Here is a 23,366-nt window from a genome sequence, read left to right as displayed (position 1 = left end):
TGCCAAGATTTACACTAGCTTTTGGCAGGCATAAGTCCATGCAACCAAAGTTAGGCGCAGGAAGCGCGCTCCACTAATATTTCATATAGGGTGCCCTTTATAGAATACTAGAATATTATGTGGATCCTAAAAGCACCTAACTTTGGGTACTGTTTACTGAATCCGGCACTAACTGCCAACAGAAACTCACATTTCATGCATACAGAGTGAGGGTAATTTTACAACAGTTCAACTAGATTAACAAGTGAAGAAGACACCTATTTGAAGCCTGCTTTATAAAGACATATAGGTGCCTATCCTGCTTATTTTCGAAGGAGAAGGCCGGCCATCTTCCGATACAAATCGGGAGATGGCCAGCCTTCTAAACCCGGCCAAATTGGTATAATCGAAAGCCGATTTTGGCCGGCTTCAACTGCTTTCCGTCGCAAGCCCGGCCAAAGTTCAAGAGGGTGTGTCGGCAGGGTACCGAAGGTGGGACGGGGGCATGGTTAAGACATGGCCGGCTTCGGCCGATAATGGAAAAAAGAAGGCTGGCTCTGATGAGCACTTGGCCGGCTTTACTTGATCCATTTATGTTTAGGACCAAGCCTCACAAAAGTGCCCCCACTGACCAGGTGACCACCGGAGGGAATCAGGAATCACCTCCCCTTACTCCCCCAGTGGTCACCAACCCCCTCCCACCCAAACAAAAATTAAAAACATTTTTTTGCCAGCCTCTATGCCAGCCTCAAATGTCATACCCAGCTCCATCACAGCACTATGCAGGTCCCTGGAGCAGTTTTTAGTCGGTACTGCAGTGCACTTCAGGCAGGCGGACCCAGGCCCATCCTCCCCCTACCTGTTACACTTGTGGTGGTAAATGGGAGCCCTCCAAAACCCACTACAAACCCACTGTACCCACATGTAGGTGCCCCCCTTTACCCTTTAAGGGCTATGGTAGTGGTGTACAGTTGTGGGTAGTGGGGTTTGGGGGGCTCAGCACCCAAGGTAAGGGAGCTATGCATCTGGGATCAATTTGTGAAGTCCGCTGCAGTGCCCCCTAGGGTGCCCGGTTGGTGTCCTGGCACGTGAGGGGGACCAGTGCATTATAAATGCTGGCTCCTCCCACGACCAAAGGGCTTGGATTTGGACGGGTTTGAGATGGCCGCCATTAGTTTCCATTATCGGCAAAAAAACAATGGCAGCCATCTCTAACGCCGGCGATCTCAAAGGCCGGCCCAAATGTTGAGATTTGGCCGGCTCCAACTGTATTATGGAAACGAAAGATGGCCGGCCATCTTGTTTCGATAATGCGGTCAGGTATGCTGATTTACGGGGCTGGCCTTAGAGATGGCCGCCCATATAGATGGCCGGCCCCGTTCGATTATGCTCTTCCACGGGACTCATTTTTGAAAGAGAAAAATGTCCAAAAAGTGGCATAAACCAGGAGATGGACATTTTTCTCGCAAAAACATCCAAATCACTGAAACCCATTTTTAGACTTTTTAGGCAATTTGTCTGTAGTGCATTCAAATCACAAGGGGGCGTGTTGGGGCGGGATTCTGTTCAATATATTTGTGAGTAATATTGCCGAAGGGTTAGAAGGTAAAGTTTGCCTATTTGCGGATGATACTAAGATTTGCAACAGAGTGGACACCCGGGAGGGAGTGGAAAGCATGAAAAAGGATCTGAGGAAGCTAGAAGAATGGTCTAAGGTTTGGCAATTAAAATTCAATGCGAAGAAATGCAAAGTGATGCATTTAGGGAGTAGAAACCCACGAGAGACTTATGTGTTAAGCGGTGAGAGTCTGATAGGTACTGAGGGGGAGAGGGATCTTGGGGTGATAGTAACCGAGGATCTGAAGGCGACGAAACAGTGTGACAAGGCGGTGGCCGTAGCGAGAAGGTTGCTAGGCTGTATAGAGAGAGAGGTGTGATCAGCAGAAGAAAGGAAGTGTTGATGCCCCTGTACAAGTCATTGGTGAGGCCCCACCTGGCGTATTGTGTTCAGTTTTGGAGGCCGTACCTTGCGAAGGATGTTTAAAAAATGGAAGCGGTGCAAAGAAAAGCTACGAGAATGGTATGGGATTTGTGTTCCAAGACTTATGAGCAGAGACTTGCTGACCTGAACATGTATACCCTGGAGGAAAGGAGGAACAGGGGTGATATGATACAGACATTCAAATACTTGAAAGGTATTAATCCGCAAACAAATCTTTTCCGGAGATGGGAAGGCGGTAGAATGAGAGGACATGAAATGAGATTGAAGGGGGGCAGACTCAAAAAAGATGTCAGGAAGTATTTTTTCACGGAGAGGGTGGTGGATGCTTGGAATGCCCTCCCGCGGGAGGTGGTGGAGATGAAAATGGTAACGGAATTCAAACATGCGTGGGATATGCATAAAGGAATCCTGTGCAGTAGGAATGGATCCTCAGAAGCTTAGCCAAAATTGGGTGGCGGAGCAGGTGGGGGAAGAGAGGTTTGTGGTTGGGAGGCGAGGATAGTGGAGGGCAGACTTATATGGTCTGTGCCAGAGCCAGTGATGGGAGGCGGGACTGGTGGTTGGGAGGCGGGAAATACTGCTGGGCAGACTTGTACAGTCTGTGCCCTGAAAAAGGCTGGTACAAATCAAGGTAAGGTATACACATATGAGTTTATCTTGTTGGGTAGACTGGATGAACCATGCAGGTCTTTTTTCTGCCGTCATCTACTATGTTACTATGATTTTGGCATTCCTAACACTTTGGATGTTTTTCAGCCATTATGGAACAAAACAAAAACATCCAGGCCTAAAAGTTGTACATTTTGGTCTAGACCTGTTTTTATAATGACTAAAAGTTTTTAAAAACCTGCTCACAAATGTGCAGCATAGTCAATATTGGACGAGCTAACACTTTCTAATCATCGTACACGTGTGGGCCAGTTTCTCAGATGCTATACATACATAATTAAACTTAGAAAAAAGTTTTACTGATCTTGAATACTGGCTGTTCAATGAAAATCCAACATGGCTGGTGTATAATCCACAAGAATGAAAAAAAAATCTGAGTCTCTCAATGCCCGACCATGCTGTAATCAGTAGCTCCCATGCTCCAGTGATAACCACATGATAGAGTAAATATCAAGAAATTTTCAACTCAAGCGTTGCAAATGGAGACAGTTTTTAAAAACTGTTAAATCTCTTCTGTTGAATCTCTTAAAAGCTGTTAAATCTCTTATACTGAATCTCGATATGGTGCCATATTTTGCATCTTCAGGAGATTCTATAATAGGATATCAAATTGTCAATAGAAAACCTCATATAAATCAATAACATCAAGAATCAGTCAGCATCACATATTTACCAGTCTCTTAATTCTTCAAACAATATTTGCAGTGATGCTAGAATGGGAACCCAAAATCACTTTACTCGTTCCCCCTTCACAAAAAATGCCAGTGTATATGCTCTTTTAACATCATTGATTACCCCCAAAAAACTTTGGGTAACTGTTGAAACCAAAGTTCATCACAGTGCCATCCATTCGACTTCCTTATTAAGTCCATTTGGGTTTACAGTATTCCATTCAAGTATAAAACGTTGTTGAATTCGCAAAAACAATTCAGAGACATCTCCCCATCTGGGTAAAGTAACTTGCTGAAGTACAGAAAATTGTAGATCTGAGTCCAAATGCTTCATCTGCTGCCAATGTTCAACCAACTTTGCCTCCAATCTGCCGCGAATGTTGCTGAGGTGTTCCGTAACTCATACCTTCATTTTCTGTTTAGTTTGTCCAATGTATATTAATTGACATGGACAAATAATGGCATATATTACCTGTTGAGAGTTGCAGTCTGTCTTAGAATGCAATACAAACATGTTACCCTGTACTAGGATTCAACATTATGTTAGTAATGAAGAATATCTATAATACACACAATACTAGGACTAGGGGGCATGCGATGAAACTACAGTATAGTAAATGTAAAACAAATCGGAGAGGGTTTTTCTTCACCCAATGTGTAATTAAACTCTGGAATTCGTTGCCGGAGAAAGTGGTGAAGGCGGTTAGCTTGGCAGAGTTTAAAAAGGGGTTGGACGGTTTCCTAAAGGACAAGTCCATAAACCACTACTAAACGGACTTGGGAAAAATCCACAATTCCAGGAATAACATGTGTAGAATGTTTGTACGTTTGGGAAGCTTGCCAGGTGCCCTTGGCCTGGATTGGCCGCTGTCGTGGACAGGATGCTGGGCTCGATGGACCCTTGGTCTTTTCCCAGTGTGGCATTACTTATGTACTTATGACCACAGGAAGGGTGACCTGCTGTGGAATATTCTCTTGTATTACATATTAAGGGACCCTTTTACAGCGCAATGGTAAGACCAATGCGTGCTTACTGCTCGCTATTCCGGGACTACAGCCGCCCAATGCAGCCGCTGGCAGTAGATCCGGGTCGAGTGCATGCCATTTCTGGGTTTGAGTTTTCACATAGAGTGGAACATTTTCTTTGTTGTAGCTTTCACTTGGCTCTCTAGTGGGAGGAATCCCTAGCAGAAGGTATGTTGGAAACTAATGGTTGAAAAAAGAATCTGCCAGAAACAGATCTATTTCTTCACGAACTTATCTCAACCTACACCTTCCCAATTGTAGAGGAATTATATACAAGACCTCCTACACATCCAGTTTCTCCTTTTTGGGCAGCCAGCTTTTGAATGCTCTACCCAGACCAATCCGATTAATTAACGACTACTTGCCCTTTAGAAAAATGCCGAAAGCTCATCTCTTTAAGCAAGCCTATCCTAATGTCCCAACCTAATCTCAGCAACCTCAACTCCCAATTCTGACTTAGATGGCGACCTCATCATTGGTTTTATTTACCCCACCTCCCCATTCCCACTCTACTCATCCCATCCTTCTCTTCTCCATCTCCCCTTTATTTTATCCCTCCTTACCCCTTTTCTCCTAAATTATACTATCCTATCCTGTCTACCCTCTCTTATCCTAATCATACATTATCAAGCTCAACTTATCATACACTATCAAGCTCAACTATAATGTTTTGAAATTTCTATTATATGACTTTGTATTTCAATTTACTATGTAAGCCGCATTGAGCCTGCATTATGTGGGAAAGCGCGGGGTACAAATGTAATAAATAAATAAATAAAATCTAAATATTGGGATAGTGGCTCCAACAAGGATCTCCTACAAGATACAATTGGTCTACCTAGAGGTGCAGTCATAATTTTATGAATATTGGGTATAAAATATATTAACGGTATGAATGGATAAACCTTATATAAATATTTAACTTCCTTAGCAATAATAATGCCTTGTTCACTAGCTTGAGACAACATAGATTGCACTTGTTGATGAAAAATAGCTGTGGGATCTATAGATAGGCTGATAAAAATTTAAATTACCTAATTGTCTCAAACTCTCTTCGTGTCTTGCACCACCACCTCCTCCGTTATCGGCTCTTAATATAGTTAAAGTTTAATCTTGTTTCATTTGACTTATGGGTCCTTTACTAAGCCACAGAAAAAGGGGCCTGCAGTAGTGTAGGTGCGTGCCAGGACGTTATTTACCACATTTGCAAAAAATGGGCATTTTTTTAATGGGCCGGGAAAAGGGTATGCGGTAAAAGTGAAACCAGTGCATGCCTAAAACTGGCCTGAGCCCTTAATGCCACCCATTGATCTAATGGTAAGGGCTCAAGCGCTACATGCACAGTGACTGGTTGGCGCACACCAACTGCTTATTACCACTGGAAACGCCATGGGTGGGAGGAAATAAATAAATCATCCAGGCATTATATGCATGTGGCAAATCTGAAATTACTGCCAGGGGGACACAGTAGCCTGGGGGGTAGTCTCATTTTGGTGCATGCTACACAAGCATAGAGCCTAATATGCCTTTGTAAAAGGGCCTTAAAGCCTCACGTTGTTTCCTGGTTAAACTGTGGCGTACAAAACTATGTTGCTTGTCAATATTTTCAACTTCCTTAAGAGCCTAACGTTGACAGTATCAATGACAGGATAAATAGGACCTGGCAGGCACCATGTAGAAGGCAAATTATATTTAGACATAAACGTAACTTCTGTGTTTAATTCACTTTGATCTTTATTCTGTTCAGAAAAATAACTATGAAATATCACAGGTGGATGTGGAGTCAATGAAATCAAACAACCAAACTTGATCCACTATAATGGCAAAAAATATATGAAGACAACGCACATTATATTGAAGGGAAGGAAAAAGCCTTAAAGAGCTCCAGACCAGCCAGTCTATAGAGCTGAAAGTGATCAACCTGATCTATTCCTCATCATTGGCTGAAAAAACCTTCCCTCCTAAGCGATCCTACTTGAAAATATTTAAGTCAAAACGTGCACAACCCCCCCCCCCCCCCCCCCCACTAACTTAGGGTATCAGATGCCCAAATGTTTCAAAAGCAAACTCAGCTCAAAATCTTCAGGATTAAGTACTTAGCTTGAATAAAGTCGTCTGTCCTGAAGTCATATGTTCAACTCTGCACAAATCCCCAGACCGAGGTTGGCCAGCGTTTCGCTCTAGCTCAACTGAACAATGCTGCTTCAGGGTCCAAATGTTTGAGGCTGCAAAAAGAAGGAAACATCAGCATATCAACATCAAGCTTCAAACATTCATCACATATTTAGTGCTTTTATTCTTAGCTAAATAGCGCTCTCCAATGGCACTCCAATCCAAAAAATGGCAAACCTATTAACTTAAGGTGCCGTCAGACACTACACCAGGACATAACCGATGAAATTGCAGTTAGATGAAATGACACCATGCACAATTTGAAAGCTTTGTGACCTGAGGCATCTCCACATGTAAATAGTAATCTCTTCCGCCCCCCTCCCCTATTTAGACCACCTCCCCTCTGTACTTCATGTATTGTCAATGTTAAATCATCAGAATGTAATTTTTAGAGTGTAAGCTGCCTAGACATTTTCCATGATAGTGGGTTAGCAAATCATTAAAAAACTTGAAAACCAGGACTTTCTAAAATCACATGTACTTGTGTATGCTTATCTACACGTGTAAATACTATGATTTATACATACAAAATGCAGGAATCTCAATAATTGTTTCTCATTCACTGTCAGCAGTAGGAGAATATGGCTTTAAAGTCAAGCTCTTCCTTTTATTTTGTAGAGTCATCCCACAGTCTTGAAGTTTTTAATCCAAGCTGAAGGAGAGCAACTGATCATCAATCTAGAAAGAAATGAGTAAGTAGAGGAGTTTCTTGTTCTTTCCACTCTATTCCCGAAATTCTATAAATGGTACTTAAAATTGCACATGCAAATTTGGGCGCACACCCAATTTGCACGCACAATTTAATTATATAATGAGCTAATTAGTGCTGATAATTGGGTGCTAATTATTGGCACTAATTGGCATTAATAGAAACTTACACCCACATTTTTAGTCATGGGATCCACATGCAAATTTTATGCATGGCTCCAAAAAGGAAGCATGGCCATGGGAGGATCATGGGCAGATCAGGGGCGTTCCTACAATTTATGCACCCTATTAAAGAATGAAGGGGATCCACGCCTAATTTAGACGCAAAGATTTCCACCAGGGTTTACTTGATATAATCCTTGCATCTAAAGTTAGGCGCCAATCCCAACACAAAGCACATTCTATAAACGGCGCCTGACTTTCAGCGCTGTTTACAGAATAGTGCTTAGTGTGTTTTATAGGCACTATTTATAGTATTTGGTCCTAAATGAGCTAGAACACGAACTCTAAATGTAAAAATAGTTCCGGAAGTATTGCTTGCAATTGTGAATTCTCCTCCACTTTATTAAAGGCAAGATTGACGTGGGCACGTGGCTCGGTGTTTGGAGGTTATTGAACAGCATTTTAAAAATTAAGATACATTATTACCAGATAGTATGGTCCATTTTTTGAACACCTCACTGAGGACCCCTTTTACCAAGCTGCGGCAAGAGGGGGCCGGGCTGGTGTCGGCACGTGTTTTACATGCGCCGAGGTCCTCTTTTACCACAGCTGGTAAAAGGGAAAGTCACGATTTCCTGCAGGAAATGGCCAGGCAGCAAGTAAAGCGGTTGCCACGCGGCCATTTCCGGGGAAGCCCTTACTGCCACCCATTGAGGTGGCGGTAACTGCTCCCACGCTAACCGGGCATGGAGCGGCACTGCACGATTAACGCAGGGTACAGTCCGGAAATGATGGTATGGTAGAGGTTTGAAGTACCGCTGGGCTGCTGCGGTAGCCTAGTCTTACTTCTGTTATAGCGAGTGGTAAGCCCACGTTAGGCTTACCGCCGGTTAGTAAAAGGAGACCTGACTGAAGACCTGGATAATATTGCTTCCCTAAAATTGGAGAGACAACCTAATTCTAGATCTAACCCTTGGTTCTCAGATACTTTATTAGTTGGATTTAGATCAAAGAGGTTTGATAGGGTTACCACCTTCCTGAAGAGACTTTGTTTGCTTCCTGTTAAGGCAAGAGTCAAATTTTAAAGTGGTATGCTTTGTGTTTAAGATTTTACATGGATTGATACCATTTCATTTGATTAAATTGATCAAATTCTGATATGAAAGCCAGGTTTTTGCTTAGCTATCCAGATTTAATGGTGTGTGTTTTAAGAAAATTGTAGATGTTTTTTTTTTCTTTTTCCAAGCTGTCTTGAAACGGAATAACTTTCTATTGATTGTTAAGCAAAAACTCTCTTATTTGTTATTTTGTAAATTTTTTAAATCTTATTTGTTTCAGAGATATTTGGAGCATAAGTGAATTCTAATTTGACATTTTTTAAGCAAAATAAAATTAATTGTTTTTTTTTTGTTGTTGTAATGTAATTCTTAATGTACACCAATTTGGACATATTTAGGTAGAGGAGTGACATATTTAGGGAATTAGATTATAAACTTCTAAGGATAGAATAAAAAAAGGATGTTGATAATGGGGACAGAAAATGGAAATTGGTAGGTTAAGTTATGGATAAGATGGAATGAAGGAATCATTTACAATTATATAAAATGGAGATTGTAAAAAGAGCTTATGATACTCAACAAATTTTGTTGGGAGGGAATGCAATTAAGGTATTGTTTATTCAATCATGTTATAATGCCAGTAGGTTAACAAATAATGTTGAGCAAGATATGTCAATGGAACACTTTGCAACATTTTTCAAGGAAAAGACTGATAGTTTGAGAGTGGAAGTTATAGGGGAGCATTTATCCTTAAATGATACTATTCAATATGATATAGATGATTTTCAAAGGTGGAACAATTAGCATTATAAATATGAGTTATGAAATGAGATTGTGCTTATGAAAGGTTTGAAAGTATTGATTATTTGTTGATTAAATTCTGTAAGGGTAGATGTTCTTTAGATCCTTGTCCACCTTGATTACAGGGTGTAGAAGACTCACGGGTCCTGTGTACTAAGCCGCGCTATAGGTGCGCTAGTGTTTTTAGCCCTGCTAAAAATTAGCATGTTCTAAATGATAGAGATATGGGTGTCTCCATCAGAACTTGCAAACTTCTTTTGTCAAAGATTTGTCCAATTTGAGAACTAAATGTAACAATCTTCGCCTTGGAAATGCTAAAGCATTATATGAAGGAAATTTTGGTGTACCGGAGGATAAATTTCCTCCTTTCTCACAAGTTTATTATCTACCGAGGAAAGCGGTGGAACAGCAGCAAGCTTCTCTAGATGTTTCCACTATATTGAATACTCTAGATTCAGAAGTAGCCACTGCAGTGACTTTGGTTGGTTCAGTGGCATTATCACCTGATAAACAATGGTTACTGAGAATGTTTTTTAAAAATAGAGAGAAATTGTTCCTAGGCTTTGAGATCCAAATTTTTCCTGATGTATCTAAAGATACTCAATGTTGGCATAAACAGTTTTTGTCATTGAAACCCGGTGTTCTTCAAATAGGGGTACCTTTTTTTTAAATATATCCATGCAAATGTATTATCAGACACAATGCTGTTAAATATATTTTCTTTGGACCTTCTCACCTAACAGCCTTTTTAGCAACCAAGCGAGTTTTAGGAGATTGAATTGAGCTCTTCACATAATTTAGTATCTAGCTCAAGTACCTTGGGTATGTTATTGCCTAAAATGTTCTCTTATATTTTCTTTATTCTCTCATTGTCTTGGATCTTCATATTGTGGACTTCAGTGTTTGTTTAATTTCCTTACTGGGTTGTCTACTTGGAAGGTTTGATTTTCTTTTTGTAACACTTTTCTGTACAAGTAAATATTGCTTGGATATATAACGTTAAACTTTATAAATAACAAAAAATTTAAATTAAATAGAGAAAAAGTAAAGAAAAGAAATAAAAAATTTTGAAAAAAAGTGAGGAGGTTTTTAGACCGGTGAGGACATTCGCACAGCATTTTTGTTGATACAATAGTGACAACAAACCGAGTATCTGAGGTCTTTTTCCTCCTTCCCAAAAAAATTGAAGTAAAATCAGAAGAATTACAATCATTTGTGTGTAGAGTACTCTTAATAGCAAGATATTTGCCATATAGAAATGATTTGTAGTAGTAGTATACAGTGCATGCAATAATATTAAAATTAGTGCATGGTTATTTACTGCCTGAGTCCTTACCGCCACATATTTAGAAAGTAGTAAAGGCTCACATGCTACTCTTGTGGTAATCGGGCAGCACACGGCAATGTGGTTGCACTGCTGATTACTGCTGGGAATGTCCCCTGTGGTAGAAAATAGAAAATTATTTTCTACCACGGGAAACTGAGGGCACCAACTTTAGAACCACTGCCATGCCCTGGCGGTAGGGTCGATTTGGCGTATACGACCCGCGCTGTAGCCCTACTGTGGCTTAGGAAAAGGGTCCCTAAGAGAGGATGTTACCCTTTTTCTTTAAAACAGATTATACTAAGACTGTTGCTTAAAGATGAAAAGGGGACACGACAGTATGGATGAATTATAGACTGGTTGCTAATATCTCTTTACTGTCTAAACTTTTGGAGGCAGTAGTGTCGAGGCAATCATCTCAGTACTTCATTCAATTTGATTTATTACATTATTCTGGTTATAGTACAGAAACTGTATTATCTGGGATAATGGGAAAAGTGAGATTGCATTTGGATAAGCATAATCATATTGTATTAGTACAATTGGATTTAACAGCAGCTTTTGATTTGATTGATCATGACCTATTGTTGGCTTCTTCAGATGCGTTAGGTTTATACCGTATTAGGTTGATGCAAAAAAAATGTAACCAGATGAAATTGTAGTGTGAGTTAGGGTTGTAATTCATCAAAAGGTTGTACTGTAGAATGTAGCAGTCCCCAAAAGTATTGGCATTCTCAAAAATTGTTTAATATTTTTCTATGCCCTTTAGGAGAGATGTTAGATTATTTGAGAGTGGATTACTTTGTTTGTTCAATGTACAAATATTTATTTCTGTTTCAAAGAGACTGGAGCATGATTAATGCAATTCTGAATAATTGTTTTTCATTTGTTAAGAACTGGATGGGCTGAAACTGTCAAAAAATCAATCCGAAGAAAGCATTTAGGGCCATGTTTACTAAGGTGCGCTAGTGTTTTTAGTGCATGCTAACCATGTAGACGCCCATTGGAATATTATGGGTATCTACACAGTGCACACTAATGCTTAGTGCATGCTAAAAACGCTAATGCGCCTCTAGTGCGACCTAGTAAACAGAGCCCAAATTCTTTGAGGGAGGGGGTCGAAACTCATGTCACAAACATTATGCCTTATTTGATTTTGTTGTCATCTTCTATTTGAAGTCTTCAAATTGGTAAGAGCAGGGATTTTTTTTGAGGGGGTTCTTGGGGATACTGAGTACTGACACCTTTTTCATTGTCTGCTAAAATTGACCCATGGTCCCAAAGTTTTAATGAAAGACCTCAGCCCTACAACCAATTCTGCCTTGAGATAGATTTTGTGACTGGTTGCAGGGGGCCTGGCTATTATGGGGCGGGTCCCTCAGTGATCACCCCATCCCGAAGGGTGGCCTGGCATTTGAGTACCAGCACCTTTTACGACAGAAAAAACACACAGGGTAAGAGTCACAGTTGTCTATGGATATTCGAATTGCCAAGGTGGTGTGCAGCACCTTGTAGTGCTTAAGATCGATAGGACAGATTAGAGTCTATTTATCTAGAAGGATTTCCTAGGCGAGGTAAAAAATGGCCCAGTGCACCCAAAAGATGCGCTCACACTACTGCAGACTACTTTTTACTGCGGATTAGTAAAAGGACCCCTTAATGTCCAATCTAGCCATCCCAGCAGACTGTTTAACAAACATCATTTTTTGAGTTGACCTATCTCAACAAGACATTTTGGACTAGATTATATAGAATAGTGCTAAGAATGTTTTCTTTTGGCACTATATATACAGTATATATATATATATATATATATATATATATATATATATATATATATATATATATATATATATATATATATAGTGCCAAAAAAAAACATTCTTAGCACTATTCTAAAAAAAAAAAACATGCTTAGCACTGTTCTATAAACCTTGCCTAAAGTTAGGTGCAGTTTATAGAATACGCGTAGAGCCTGTTCCTGCAACTAAATTTAGTTGCGACCATTTACAACAACTAAAACCTGGTTTAAAAGCACACTACTAATAATTTAGGCACGGATCGAGCATATTTTGTAACACTGCACATAAATTTTTATGAACGCCCATGACCCATCTATGCCCCTTCCATGGCCACACCCCTTTTGCGATCCACACATCAATTTATAGAAAACACTTAGCGAGTATGTGTAAATCCTAATTACTGCCAATTAGTACTGATAATTGCTTGTTAACTTCCAGTTATCAGCACTGATTGGCTTGTTACCAATTAAGTTCCATGCTCAAATACGTGTGCTGATTTGCATGCGGAACTTTAGTCGCTCTTTATAGAATCTGGGTGTTTATGGGTAGTTCTATAACCTACGTGCTCACATTTATACATGTTTCATGCGTAAATATTCAGAATACTAGCATTTATGTGTGTATTTGTGCACTTATGTGTGTAAATACCAGTATGGCACCTAAGTGCTTTTCTGCAAATTCTCGCTTAACTTACATAACTCATATTTAATAAGGGAGGGCCATACATGGGGGTGGAGCATAGGTGGGACATAGGCAGGGTTTCCACTTACATGCAGAGGGAAGAAAAAATTGGTGCAAAAAAAAAAAGCATGTAGCAGTGTTCTATAAACCATCTAAACTTAGATGCAGTTTATAGAATAGTGCCTAAACCCAGGGATTGTGCCTATCTTTAGGCATGGCCATTTGCACCAACAAAAACCATAGTGCTAATGCCTGTGCCTGTATTTAGGTGCAGAGCCCCCTTATTCTATATTTATTTACATGTGTAACTAAAAGTCACACCCCCGATCTGCCCCGATCTGCCCATAGTCCTTCTATTGCTGTGACCCCTTTTCCAACTCACATGTAAAATTTAGGTGCAGACCCAGAACCTAAGTTTACACATGTACATGTTAATTGAATCTAATTAGTGCCAATAATTGTTAAAAACCCAATTATTGACACTAATTAGGTTGTTATTCAATTAAAATGTGTTGCATACACATTTTAACACTTTTTATAGAATTAGGAGGATAACTTATAGAATATTGTAAGCTATGTGCATATTTGCTGCACTTACACTAGCTCTATGGATGGCATAAATGTGAGGGCCTACATTTCAGGTGTGTTGATAGCCGGTTAAACTAGTATTCTACAATGGATCCTTGGTCTAGGTTCTTTTATTGAGTAGATTCCTAGTGTGTGCACCTCGTTGGTGATGGCCAATTATAAAATATCCCCTCATTTCTTAAAGCTCTACAAAACTGCCAAATCTCTGTTCAAAGCAACCTCAGGTTGGGCTGTTTTTCCCAACTAGGTTGTCAACACTCACTGTAGTCATGATAGCCTAACTCTGTATGGCTCCCACTTTCATATTTAGCTATATCAACTGCGGACTCAGAGCTTCAATGTTTTGCAGTGGATTCCTGGTACTTCTTTCCTTCTCCCCAATCTGACTCCTCCCCCAATTTATTCACTTTCACCCTCTGCTGTGGGTGTTAACACCGCTCACACCTTTCTGGTTTGTTCTCTCTACCTTAGCCTCATAGGAATAGTTATTCCTTAGGGGCACTTGCCCAATGTCTTTTCTTTCTTAAATACATCAGAATTCATTTCTGCCTTCTATTTGCCATGATGAATAATACAGCCCATCACAACGGGTTAAGTACTACTATACCTATGGAAATTTATTTTTAAAAATTATTCTCCAAATTTTACAAGTGGCTTTTACCCCCATTTAATAGAGGCATTTCAAGGGGTAATATCTAGGTCAAGAGTTCTTAACCTTATTTGGTTCCCGCAGCCCTTTAACTGATTACTGAAACCCTTGTACCCAATTCCTAGACCACCTGTCCACTAGTGACTACTGACAGCTACATATATCACTAACGTTTAGCTGCTAACAGGGCACATTCCTAAATCTTGTAAAGAAGCAAGAATCAGAAACCACTTGAAAAAGCCAAGTCTTGACTCAGCAGATGTTACACAAAACAGACCCATCTCTAACCTCCCTTTTGTGTCCAAAATTGCTGAGAAAATAATCTTTTCATCTGACAGACTATCTAGATAAAATAAGGGCACTCAATTCTCCTCAGTCAGGGTTCTGTAAATTACATAGTAGAGATAACTCTATGGCAGTATTGATCAATGAAATCTGTATTAATCTGGACATTCTTGAAGGATCTAGCAAAGCTTGAAGAATGGTCCAATAATTGGTAACTAAGTTTTAATGCTAAGAAATGCAGGGTCATGTACTTGGGTTACAAAAATCCAAGAGAATGGTACAATATAGGGGGTGAAGTGCTTCTGTGTACGAAAGAAGAGCACGACTTGGGGGTGATTGTGTCTGATGAACTTAAGGTGGCCAAACAGGTAGAAAAGGCAACTGTCAAAGCCAGAAGGATGCTTGGGTGCATAAGGAGAGAGATGAACAGCAGGAAAAAAGAGGTGATAGTACCCTTGTTTAAGTCTCTGGTGAGCCTAGGCCCCATTTAGAGTACTGTGTGCAATTCTGGAGACCGCACCTACAGAAAGATATAAACAAGATGGAGTCAGTCCAGAGGTCGACTACAAAATTGGTAAGTGTTCTCTGTCATAAAACATATAGGGACAGGCTTATGAACCTCAACAAGTATACGCTGGGAGAGAGAGGATAAGATAGAGACCTTAAATACCTCTGTGGCATTAATGTACAGGTGGTGAGCCTTTTTCAAATGAAGGAAAACTCTGGAATGAGAGGGCATAGGATGAAGTTAAGAGGAAATAGGCTTAGGAAGAATCCAAGAAATACTCTTTCATGGAAAGGGTGGAGGATGCTTGGAATGGCCTTCTGGTGAAGGTCATGGAGATGAAGACTATGTCAGAAATTTAAGAAAGTGTGAGACAGGCACGTGGAATCCCTTAGAAAAATAAGGAGTTATTGGTTACTGAGGATGGGTAGACTGAATGGTCATTTGGCCCTTATCTGCTGTCATGTTTCTAGTGCCTTATTGGTCAGGGTGTGTGGATCAGAAAGTTTTGACCTGTTTACTTTTTTGTTTGTGGGATTTAAAAAAAATTTTCTTTTAGTATGGGGTAATGTCATCAATAATGTGAACTATTGCTCAGTAATGTGCCGTATCCGTAGTGTGCCCCATGAACAACAATGAGCTGTATTTAAACAATAGTACACAATATTTATGGCACAGGAAAGCTCCAAAATTTCTGTTTGTTTTTTTTTTTATTTCAGGTTAAATGACATGGAAAATGTTGTACATATTTCCTGTGTCATGTCAAATGAATGCATTTACTGGTATCGTCTTGAAGTTAACTTCATCTTTCATCTGGTTGGTCACAATTTATTGTTGACCTTTCAGACTTAAGGATCCAGTGCTTCAATGGTTCCACTCATTAAAGACTAATTGATCATTTCTTGTGGCATGAAATTTTACCCTTTCTAATCCTCATCATCTTCATAAGAGTAGCGTAATGGCTAGTTCAGTGAGCTGAAATCTTGGGGTTCATTTCCCACTGCAGCAACTTATGCCTCTGGGCAAGTCTCTTAACCCTACTTTGCCCCAGGTACAAAAAACACCTGACACTGTGAGTACATCTAGTAGCTCTATAGTACATTTTTGTTCCTCTTAGTCACCCTTGTACAGGCTTATATTCTGTAAAATGTTTAACAAAATAAAAATCTAAGGTTGAAAAAAATTAGAGACTACTACTATACTGATAATGCTCAATTAATTTGTTATATTGATCTTCACTCTTCATATCTTGCCTGCCTGAATACATTTCTCATTGCTGTATCTAATTGGCTTTCTTCACACAAATTGAAGCTCAAACCATTAAAAACAGAAAGTATGTTGATTAGAAACAAGCCACCTGACCTGGGCTCCATGATCTCTACAATTTCTGTCCAGTTAATGGATAGATTAACTATCCTCAGCATAACTGTTGATGTTGATCTCTCATTTCTATTTTACATTTCCAATTTGACCATGAGTTGTTTTTTCATCCCACACAGTTTGTTTACTTAGGGCTAGATTCCATATATGGTGCCTGAAAAATCTGTGCGGTAAATAAATATGCCTAGGTGTATTCTCTAAAGTACACCTAAATTTTATAGAATAGGCTTAAATTTATGCACGGTATATAGAGTACGCAGAGCACCTCTCCACGCAACTAAATTTGGTCGCATCCATTTAGGCCATTTTTAACGTGGTGTAAATCCCGACACCTAAATTAGGTGCAGAGTAGGTGTATTCTATAAGAACGGATATAGATTTTAGAAATGCCCATGCCCTGCCATGGCCATGCCTCCTTTTCAATTATATGGTTTAAAGAGTTTAGGCACACCACATTAGAGAACACACTTAGTAAATTGTGCACATAAATCTTAATTAATGGCAATTAGTACTGATAATTGCTTGTTCATATCCAATTAGTGCTGATTAGCTAGTAAACCAAGTAAGTTACTTGTTACAGAATACACTTAATTTTTACATGGAAATTAAGACGCCATATATAGAATCCCAGGGTTAGGCCATATCTGGGAGGAATGATCTCTGTCATCTAATATGATCACTGGTCCTTAGTAAACTGGAATATAGGAATGTTGTACTCACTGGGGTTACCAATGTAGGTCTACGACGTCCACAACTAATCCAAAATACTATAGTTAAATTAGTATGCTATGCTAAGAAATTTGATCCTCTAAATTCCACCCCCCCCCCCCTTTCAGATGACTTGTAATTACCAGATTAAATTTAGGATCTCAGTTTAGCTCTTTATAATGTTATTAACAAAGTAGCCTTGACACCAGGCTGACTGCTTTGTCCCAGATTTCCTATCACATACTTTGAGATCCACTAATTAAAATAGGTTGGCGGTACCTCCACCTAATAAAACTTGCTTCAGATATACCCGCAACTTCATCTTGTGCTATCAGGCAATGGTACTTTGGAGTGTGATGATCCTAGAAGAAATTAAAACAAATGTGACCTTGTCCCAATTTATGAAGAAATTAAAAATATGGCTGTTACCGCAGGCATTTGGCCTCTAGCCACTGTTGATGTACCCTGACTTTTTCCCAGTTGTAACTCTTATCCAGATTTATGTGTTATTTCCTCTTCTTCTTCTTTAAATTGTAACCTTTTTCTTCTTAATGGACATTTTTATGTGGTCTCTCTGTTTACCATATGTTATTTCTAATGCAATTTTTGAGTATGTAACATATTTATCATGTATTTTATCTTTATCTTTTTATTTGCCTTCTTTTTATTCTTTTCATCCTTTTTGCAATCCACTTTGCTAATTAGCCAAAAGACGGTATAATAGATGATAACCCTAAATCTAAACCTCATGATCTTCATATAATATGCTTGAAGACTCATATCTATCTGTGTTTGGAGATTCACTCTTACAGTACATACAAGGTGACAGGATCCTATTATTCCAAGTATAATTAATTGTACTGCACCCTATGGTCCCCCGAGGTACTGCAGCCTATTTGCCTTATTAGATTTGTCTTGTGCAAGCCTGTTGCCAATGCCCCAGGCAATCTAGAGAGGGGTCTCCTTCTAAAGTGCTGTCTGGCCGAGAGACCCTCTTCAGGTGACATGCAGGCTCATTTTCGAAAGAGATGGACATCCAAAAAGTGACATAAATCGGCATTTGGACTTCCATCTCACAGAAACGTCCAAATCGGTATAATCAAAACCTCATTTTGGACGTCTTTCTCCGAAGTCTGTCGGAAAGACATCCAAATCTCAAGGGGCCGTATTGGGGGCGTGTTCAAGGCAGGACTTGGGGGTTCCTAAGACTTGGATGTCTTTGAGCCATAACGGAACAAAGCAAAAATGTTCAGCACTAAAACTTGGATGTTTTGAGCTAGACCTCTTTTTCTTACGATTAAGGCACAACAAGGTGCCCCAAATGACCAGATGACCACTGGAGGGAATCAGGGATGACCTCCCCTTACTTCCCCAGTGGTCACTAACCCCCTCCCACCCCCCAAAATTATGTTGAGTAACATTACTTGCCAGCCTCAGATGTCATACTCAGGTCCATGACAGCAGCATGCAGGTCCCTGGAGTAGTTTAATGGACTTCAGACAGGTGGACCCAGGCCCATAACCCCACTACCTGTTACACTTTTGCAGGAAACTGTGAACCCTGCACAACCCACCAGAAGCCCACTGTACCCACATATAGGTGCCCCCTTCACCCGTAAGAGCTATGATAGTGGTGTACAGTTGGGGGTAGTGGGTTTTGGGGGGCTCAGCACACAAGGTAAGGGAGCTGTGTTCCTGGGAGCATTTTATGAAGTCCACTGCAGTGCCCCATAGGGTGCCCGGTTTCTGTCCTGGCATGTCAGGGGGACCAGTCTACTAAAAATGCTGGCTCCTCCTACATCCCAATGGCTTGACTTTGGATGTTGTTTTTTTTTCTTTTCAAAAATGGCTGAAAATCAAAGACATCCAAATCTCAAAACGTCCAAATCATAGGACGTCCATAGTATTTTTGATCACAAAAGATGGACATCCATCTTTTTCGAAAATGACCTTCTCCCCGCTTTGGAATTTGAACGTCTTTGTAAAACGTCCAAATTCTGACGTAGATGTTTCTTTCAAAAATGCCCCTCATGGCCTGCCAGGGACTTCTCTGAAGATAAGAACTTAGAAGGGCTCCTGCTGCTGCAACAGTGACATGGAAACTGCACGAGTCTTCCAACGCTTGACACCTGTACACTGGTAGGTTCTCAAAGCACAGTTTATTGAAGTTAGCTGACTTCAATAAACCCTGCTTTGAGAACCTACCAGTGTACGGTTGTTCAGTGTTTGAAGACTCGTCCGTTTTACCTACTCCTCCACTGACTGTGCATTCTGTAGGGGTTCCCCTTATTCCTCCACCTTGCTGGTTATTCTCCTGTATGGACGCTGACACTTCATTTCCTAATGTTAGCCAGATGATTGCTTTTGTTGCCTACTCTTTCTGTTGGCTCTAGTCCTGAGTTTCATTTTGTCTGTGGGGATTCACCCAATGTCTGATGGTGCATGTGCATGCAGGAAAAAGTGGTTGTGCATATTAATTATATGCAGCCCAGTGGGATTGTGGTGTATGAATTGTTGTAATGACCCTTCCAGAGTCCTGTTTCTCACAGCATTGCTCAGGATATAGTGCTGTCCCCATGTTTTTGTAAAACTTCAGCTTTAACTGCAACAATGGCAGTGCATGGCTTGAGATCAGGACTTTGATTGGCACTGGGGCCCGGATTCATAGGACCACTGTTGTGGGGGAGGGGGTACCATGAGGCCATGATGACTATGCTGGGTTTCACAAGGTGGTAGAGAGATGGAGACAGTAGGAAGATGTAGGACAAGCAGAACAATCAGACTGGCAGCAGTTCAACTGCATCAGTGCCATAGGCAGTAGTTTGGGAGCATGGAATGTGTCAATGAGCCATGATAGTCACCGAGCCAAAGACATTGTCCTGTTATATTAATCCTCAACTGCAAGCCATCTGTCCATTTGCAAAATACAATCAGAGCCTTCTGTAGTGCCAACTCCATTTTTTTTATTAACAAAACAGCTGTACTCCCTCCTACACATTTCCAGAGTTTGGCAAGTTGTATATTCATGCATCTATGTGATTTCATCTTTGTCATCGTCTTTCTCTCTCTTTGACATATGGGGTAATTCTATAAGGAGCCACTTAAAATTAGGTGCTTAAGTGGTGGTTTTCTAGTCATTTACATGCCTATGTGGCCACTTGCGTATATAAATATCCTCTTATAGAAACCAACCAGTGGAAAAGGATGCACCATAATTTGATGACATGAACTTTGTCAGTAGTTATGTGCATGGGCGGAGTTTGGGTAGTGAAGGAAGAGTGCACAGATACACACATAAATTACAGATTGCTATAATTTACATGCATATGTGTTAACATTTTAATGTGAGCATTTGCACCAGCCATTTTCTTTATAGAATAACTTTACAATAGGTGCCATAACCAGTGCCTACATTGAGTGCCCTGTTGTAGAATTTACATATTATGCAATAACCTGGAGGAAAAAATGTGATAAAACACAGCTATTAGAATCTGTTAGCCAATTTTCAGCAATAAATTCTATGCCTGGATCAGTATCCTGAGTTAACAAAGTCTTATTATTTACTGATCTGGAATTAAAATATAAACTAGACATCGTTATTGTTCCTCTGGTTGAAGAATAGTTATAATCTTTTCAGATTAATTTCAAACATAATTTTTGCTTGTTGTAGAACCTCTGATAGACAAACCTGTGCAGAAGGAATGGATCCTCAGGAACTTAGTCAAGATCGGGAGGCGGGGCTGGTGGTTGGGGGCGGGGATAGTGCTAGGCAGACTTATACGGTCTGTGCCCTGAAGAACACAGGTACAAATCAAAGTAGGGTATACACAAAAATTAGCACATATGAGTTATCTTGTTGGGCAGACTGGATGGACCGTGCAGGTCTTTTTCTGCCATCATCTACTATGCTACTATGTTACTATGAATGAGTACAGAAAGTACATCAGTCAGGCAACGATTCAAATTACTAAAAAACTTCTTTACCTTTGGTCTTCGGTTAACTGAAATCACAACTGGGATTTGACAGTTCTCAAAAGTTGAAAGATCATTGTCCATATATACTAAAATAAGCATCTAAATAAAGTTAATACAAATCAAATCTGTCACATGACTGCTACAAAAATGAACAACTCCGAGACTGATACTTACTAATTGCCTACAGCCAGCAGAAGAATTTAGTCCTGTGAATACAGTGGTTCATCAAGAGCCGACTCCAATAGTGAAGTTGGTATGAAGTTGAGTATGAAGGGGTGTACGAAGGGGCAGGGTAGGCCCCTTTGGCATGCCCCATCAGTATGACACCTTAGGAACAAGCAGGTGATGTCAATGTGCACCTTGAGCGCGGGACACAGGACCACCCTCCTAGGAGCGAGTGTAGCACAGATGGAATCAGCTAAGTTGTTAATGCTTCTGCTCAGGAGGAAATAGCCTCTTCTTTCCTTCTCTACATGTCTGCCACTGATCCTTTTTCATGTTTTTTTTCCACTTTTCTCTACTCTATGTTTATATCTGCCAATTTGATTTTACTCTAACTCTCCCTTTCGCTCACCCTCTTAATCTTTTCCTTATCACCTCTCACCGACCTACCAGCTTTTACCATCTCCCTCTCATCTCCTCTCCAGTACTACCCCTTGCCCCCTCTGTCTCTCTCCTCCTCCAGTCTCTTATTACCCCTCATCTTTCACACACTTCCTAATTCTCTATACTCTCCCTCTCTGCCCTCACTTACCTTCCACTGCTTCTCATCATCTCATCAGTCCAGCTCCATCACTATCTCTCTTTCCTTCCCTTGCCCCCAAGATATTCTTCTATCTCTTACCATCTACCCCATCTCTGATTGCCTCTCTTTCACCATCATTCTAACCCCATTTCTCCCCTCATTAAACCCCTTCAGATACCCCTCCCCAATACTCCCATCTCTTTTCAATGCCATTCATCCTCTGTTCCAGGTCATTCATATTCCCTCTTTCCCTCCCCCCCCCCCCCCAATATTCAGCCAGCAGCGGTCAGTGTTTTTTTAAACGCTGATCGTCGCCGTCTAACTTATCCCCCGATATTCAGTGCTGGTCCATGTCCAGGCACTGGCACTGAATATCAGGGATTTTTGGGGGAGGCCTGAGTGCCCGGCCTTTATGTGGGCCCAGCCGATATCCTGGCTGAATATCAGGCTGGCTGGCCCACATAACTTTAAAAAAATTTTTTTATTCCTTTTCTAAAACCCCTGAGCCCACTCAGGCCCACCGCCAATGTCCCCTTCTTTTCCTCCCCCTCCCAGACCAAGATCCCAAGCCCTCCCCAGCCATGAAGGGAGGCCCTCCCTCCGGGCCTACCTGTATCCCTGGTGATCCAGCGGGATTGTTGGGGGAAGGAGCGCAGTCTCCTCGCTCCTGACCCTTAGAGCGCTAGTCTAAAATGGCTGCTAAGAGAGGTCAGTACTGCCATGAGAGGTCATGGCAACCATTTTATACTGGAGCCACAAGGGGCAGAAGCGAGTGGGCCGTGCTCCTGTCCCCAATGAGCTCGCTGGACTACCATGGCTGGGGGGCGGGGGACCTTGATAAGGGCTGGGAGGGGGAGGAAAAGAAGGGGATATTTGCAGGGGGGGGCTTGAGGGGACTCCAGAGCTTTAGTAAAGAAAAAATGAAATAAATGTAAAAAATGTTAAGTGGGTGCCAGCCCAATGGCACCCACATAGCTAAGCAGCCTTATTTAGGACAGCTCTTGAGCTGTCCTAAATGAAACCGTTTAGCTAGGCGGGTGCCGGCACTGAATATTGCTGGCACACGCATAACCAAGGGCTTCTCCCCAGTTCCGCCCCTGACCTGCCCACTTTTTGTATGGGTGGTCTTGGGGGATATTCAGTGGCACTGTCCGGTTAAGTGCCGCTGAATATCCCTGGTTAGGTGCCAGGAAGCTATTAAGTGGACAGGAGAGGCTCCTGCCTGCTTAAATCACTTTGAATATCAGCCTTATGATGTCTCAACCTTTACCCACTTCATCTCCTCTCTCTTACCCTCCCATTTCACACTCTCACTCATTTTCCCAACCCATCAACACACCCCTACTCATACCTACCAACTGCCAGATCCTCTCTATTCCCTCGACATTCCCTCTCCATCTCTCCCATCCCTAATTCAGTACTCTTCCCCCTCCCCCATTGTCCATTCTCTCTATTTTACCTCTGCTCACCCCAGGGG

The 23,366-nt window shown here is 41.0% G+C and overlaps 1 protein-coding gene across 1 annotated transcript in view; it reads left to right on the top strand.

Annotated features, from left to right (window-relative positions):
- Window positions 1-23,366, top strand: part of ADAM12 (ADAM metallopeptidase domain 12) — a 659,141-nt gene that overhangs the window by 172,353 nt on the left and 463,422 nt on the right. The window contains exon 3 of the mRNA XM_030202952.1: window positions 7,138-7,211. Within this exon, the coding sequence (XP_030058812.1) occupies window positions 7,138-7,211 (74 nt within the window). The remainder of the gene's footprint in view (window positions 1-7,137; window positions 7,212-23,366) is intronic.

The sequence above is a fragment of the Microcaecilia unicolor genome, chromosome 5, assembly GCF_901765095.1.
Source record: "Microcaecilia unicolor chromosome 5, aMicUni1.1, whole genome shotgun sequence".
NCBI classification, from domain to species: Eukaryota; Metazoa; Chordata; class Amphibia; order Gymnophiona; family Siphonopidae; genus Microcaecilia; species Microcaecilia unicolor.
Note: the sequence above shows the minus strand (reverse complement) of the source record. Positions and strands in the feature narration are given on the sequence as shown.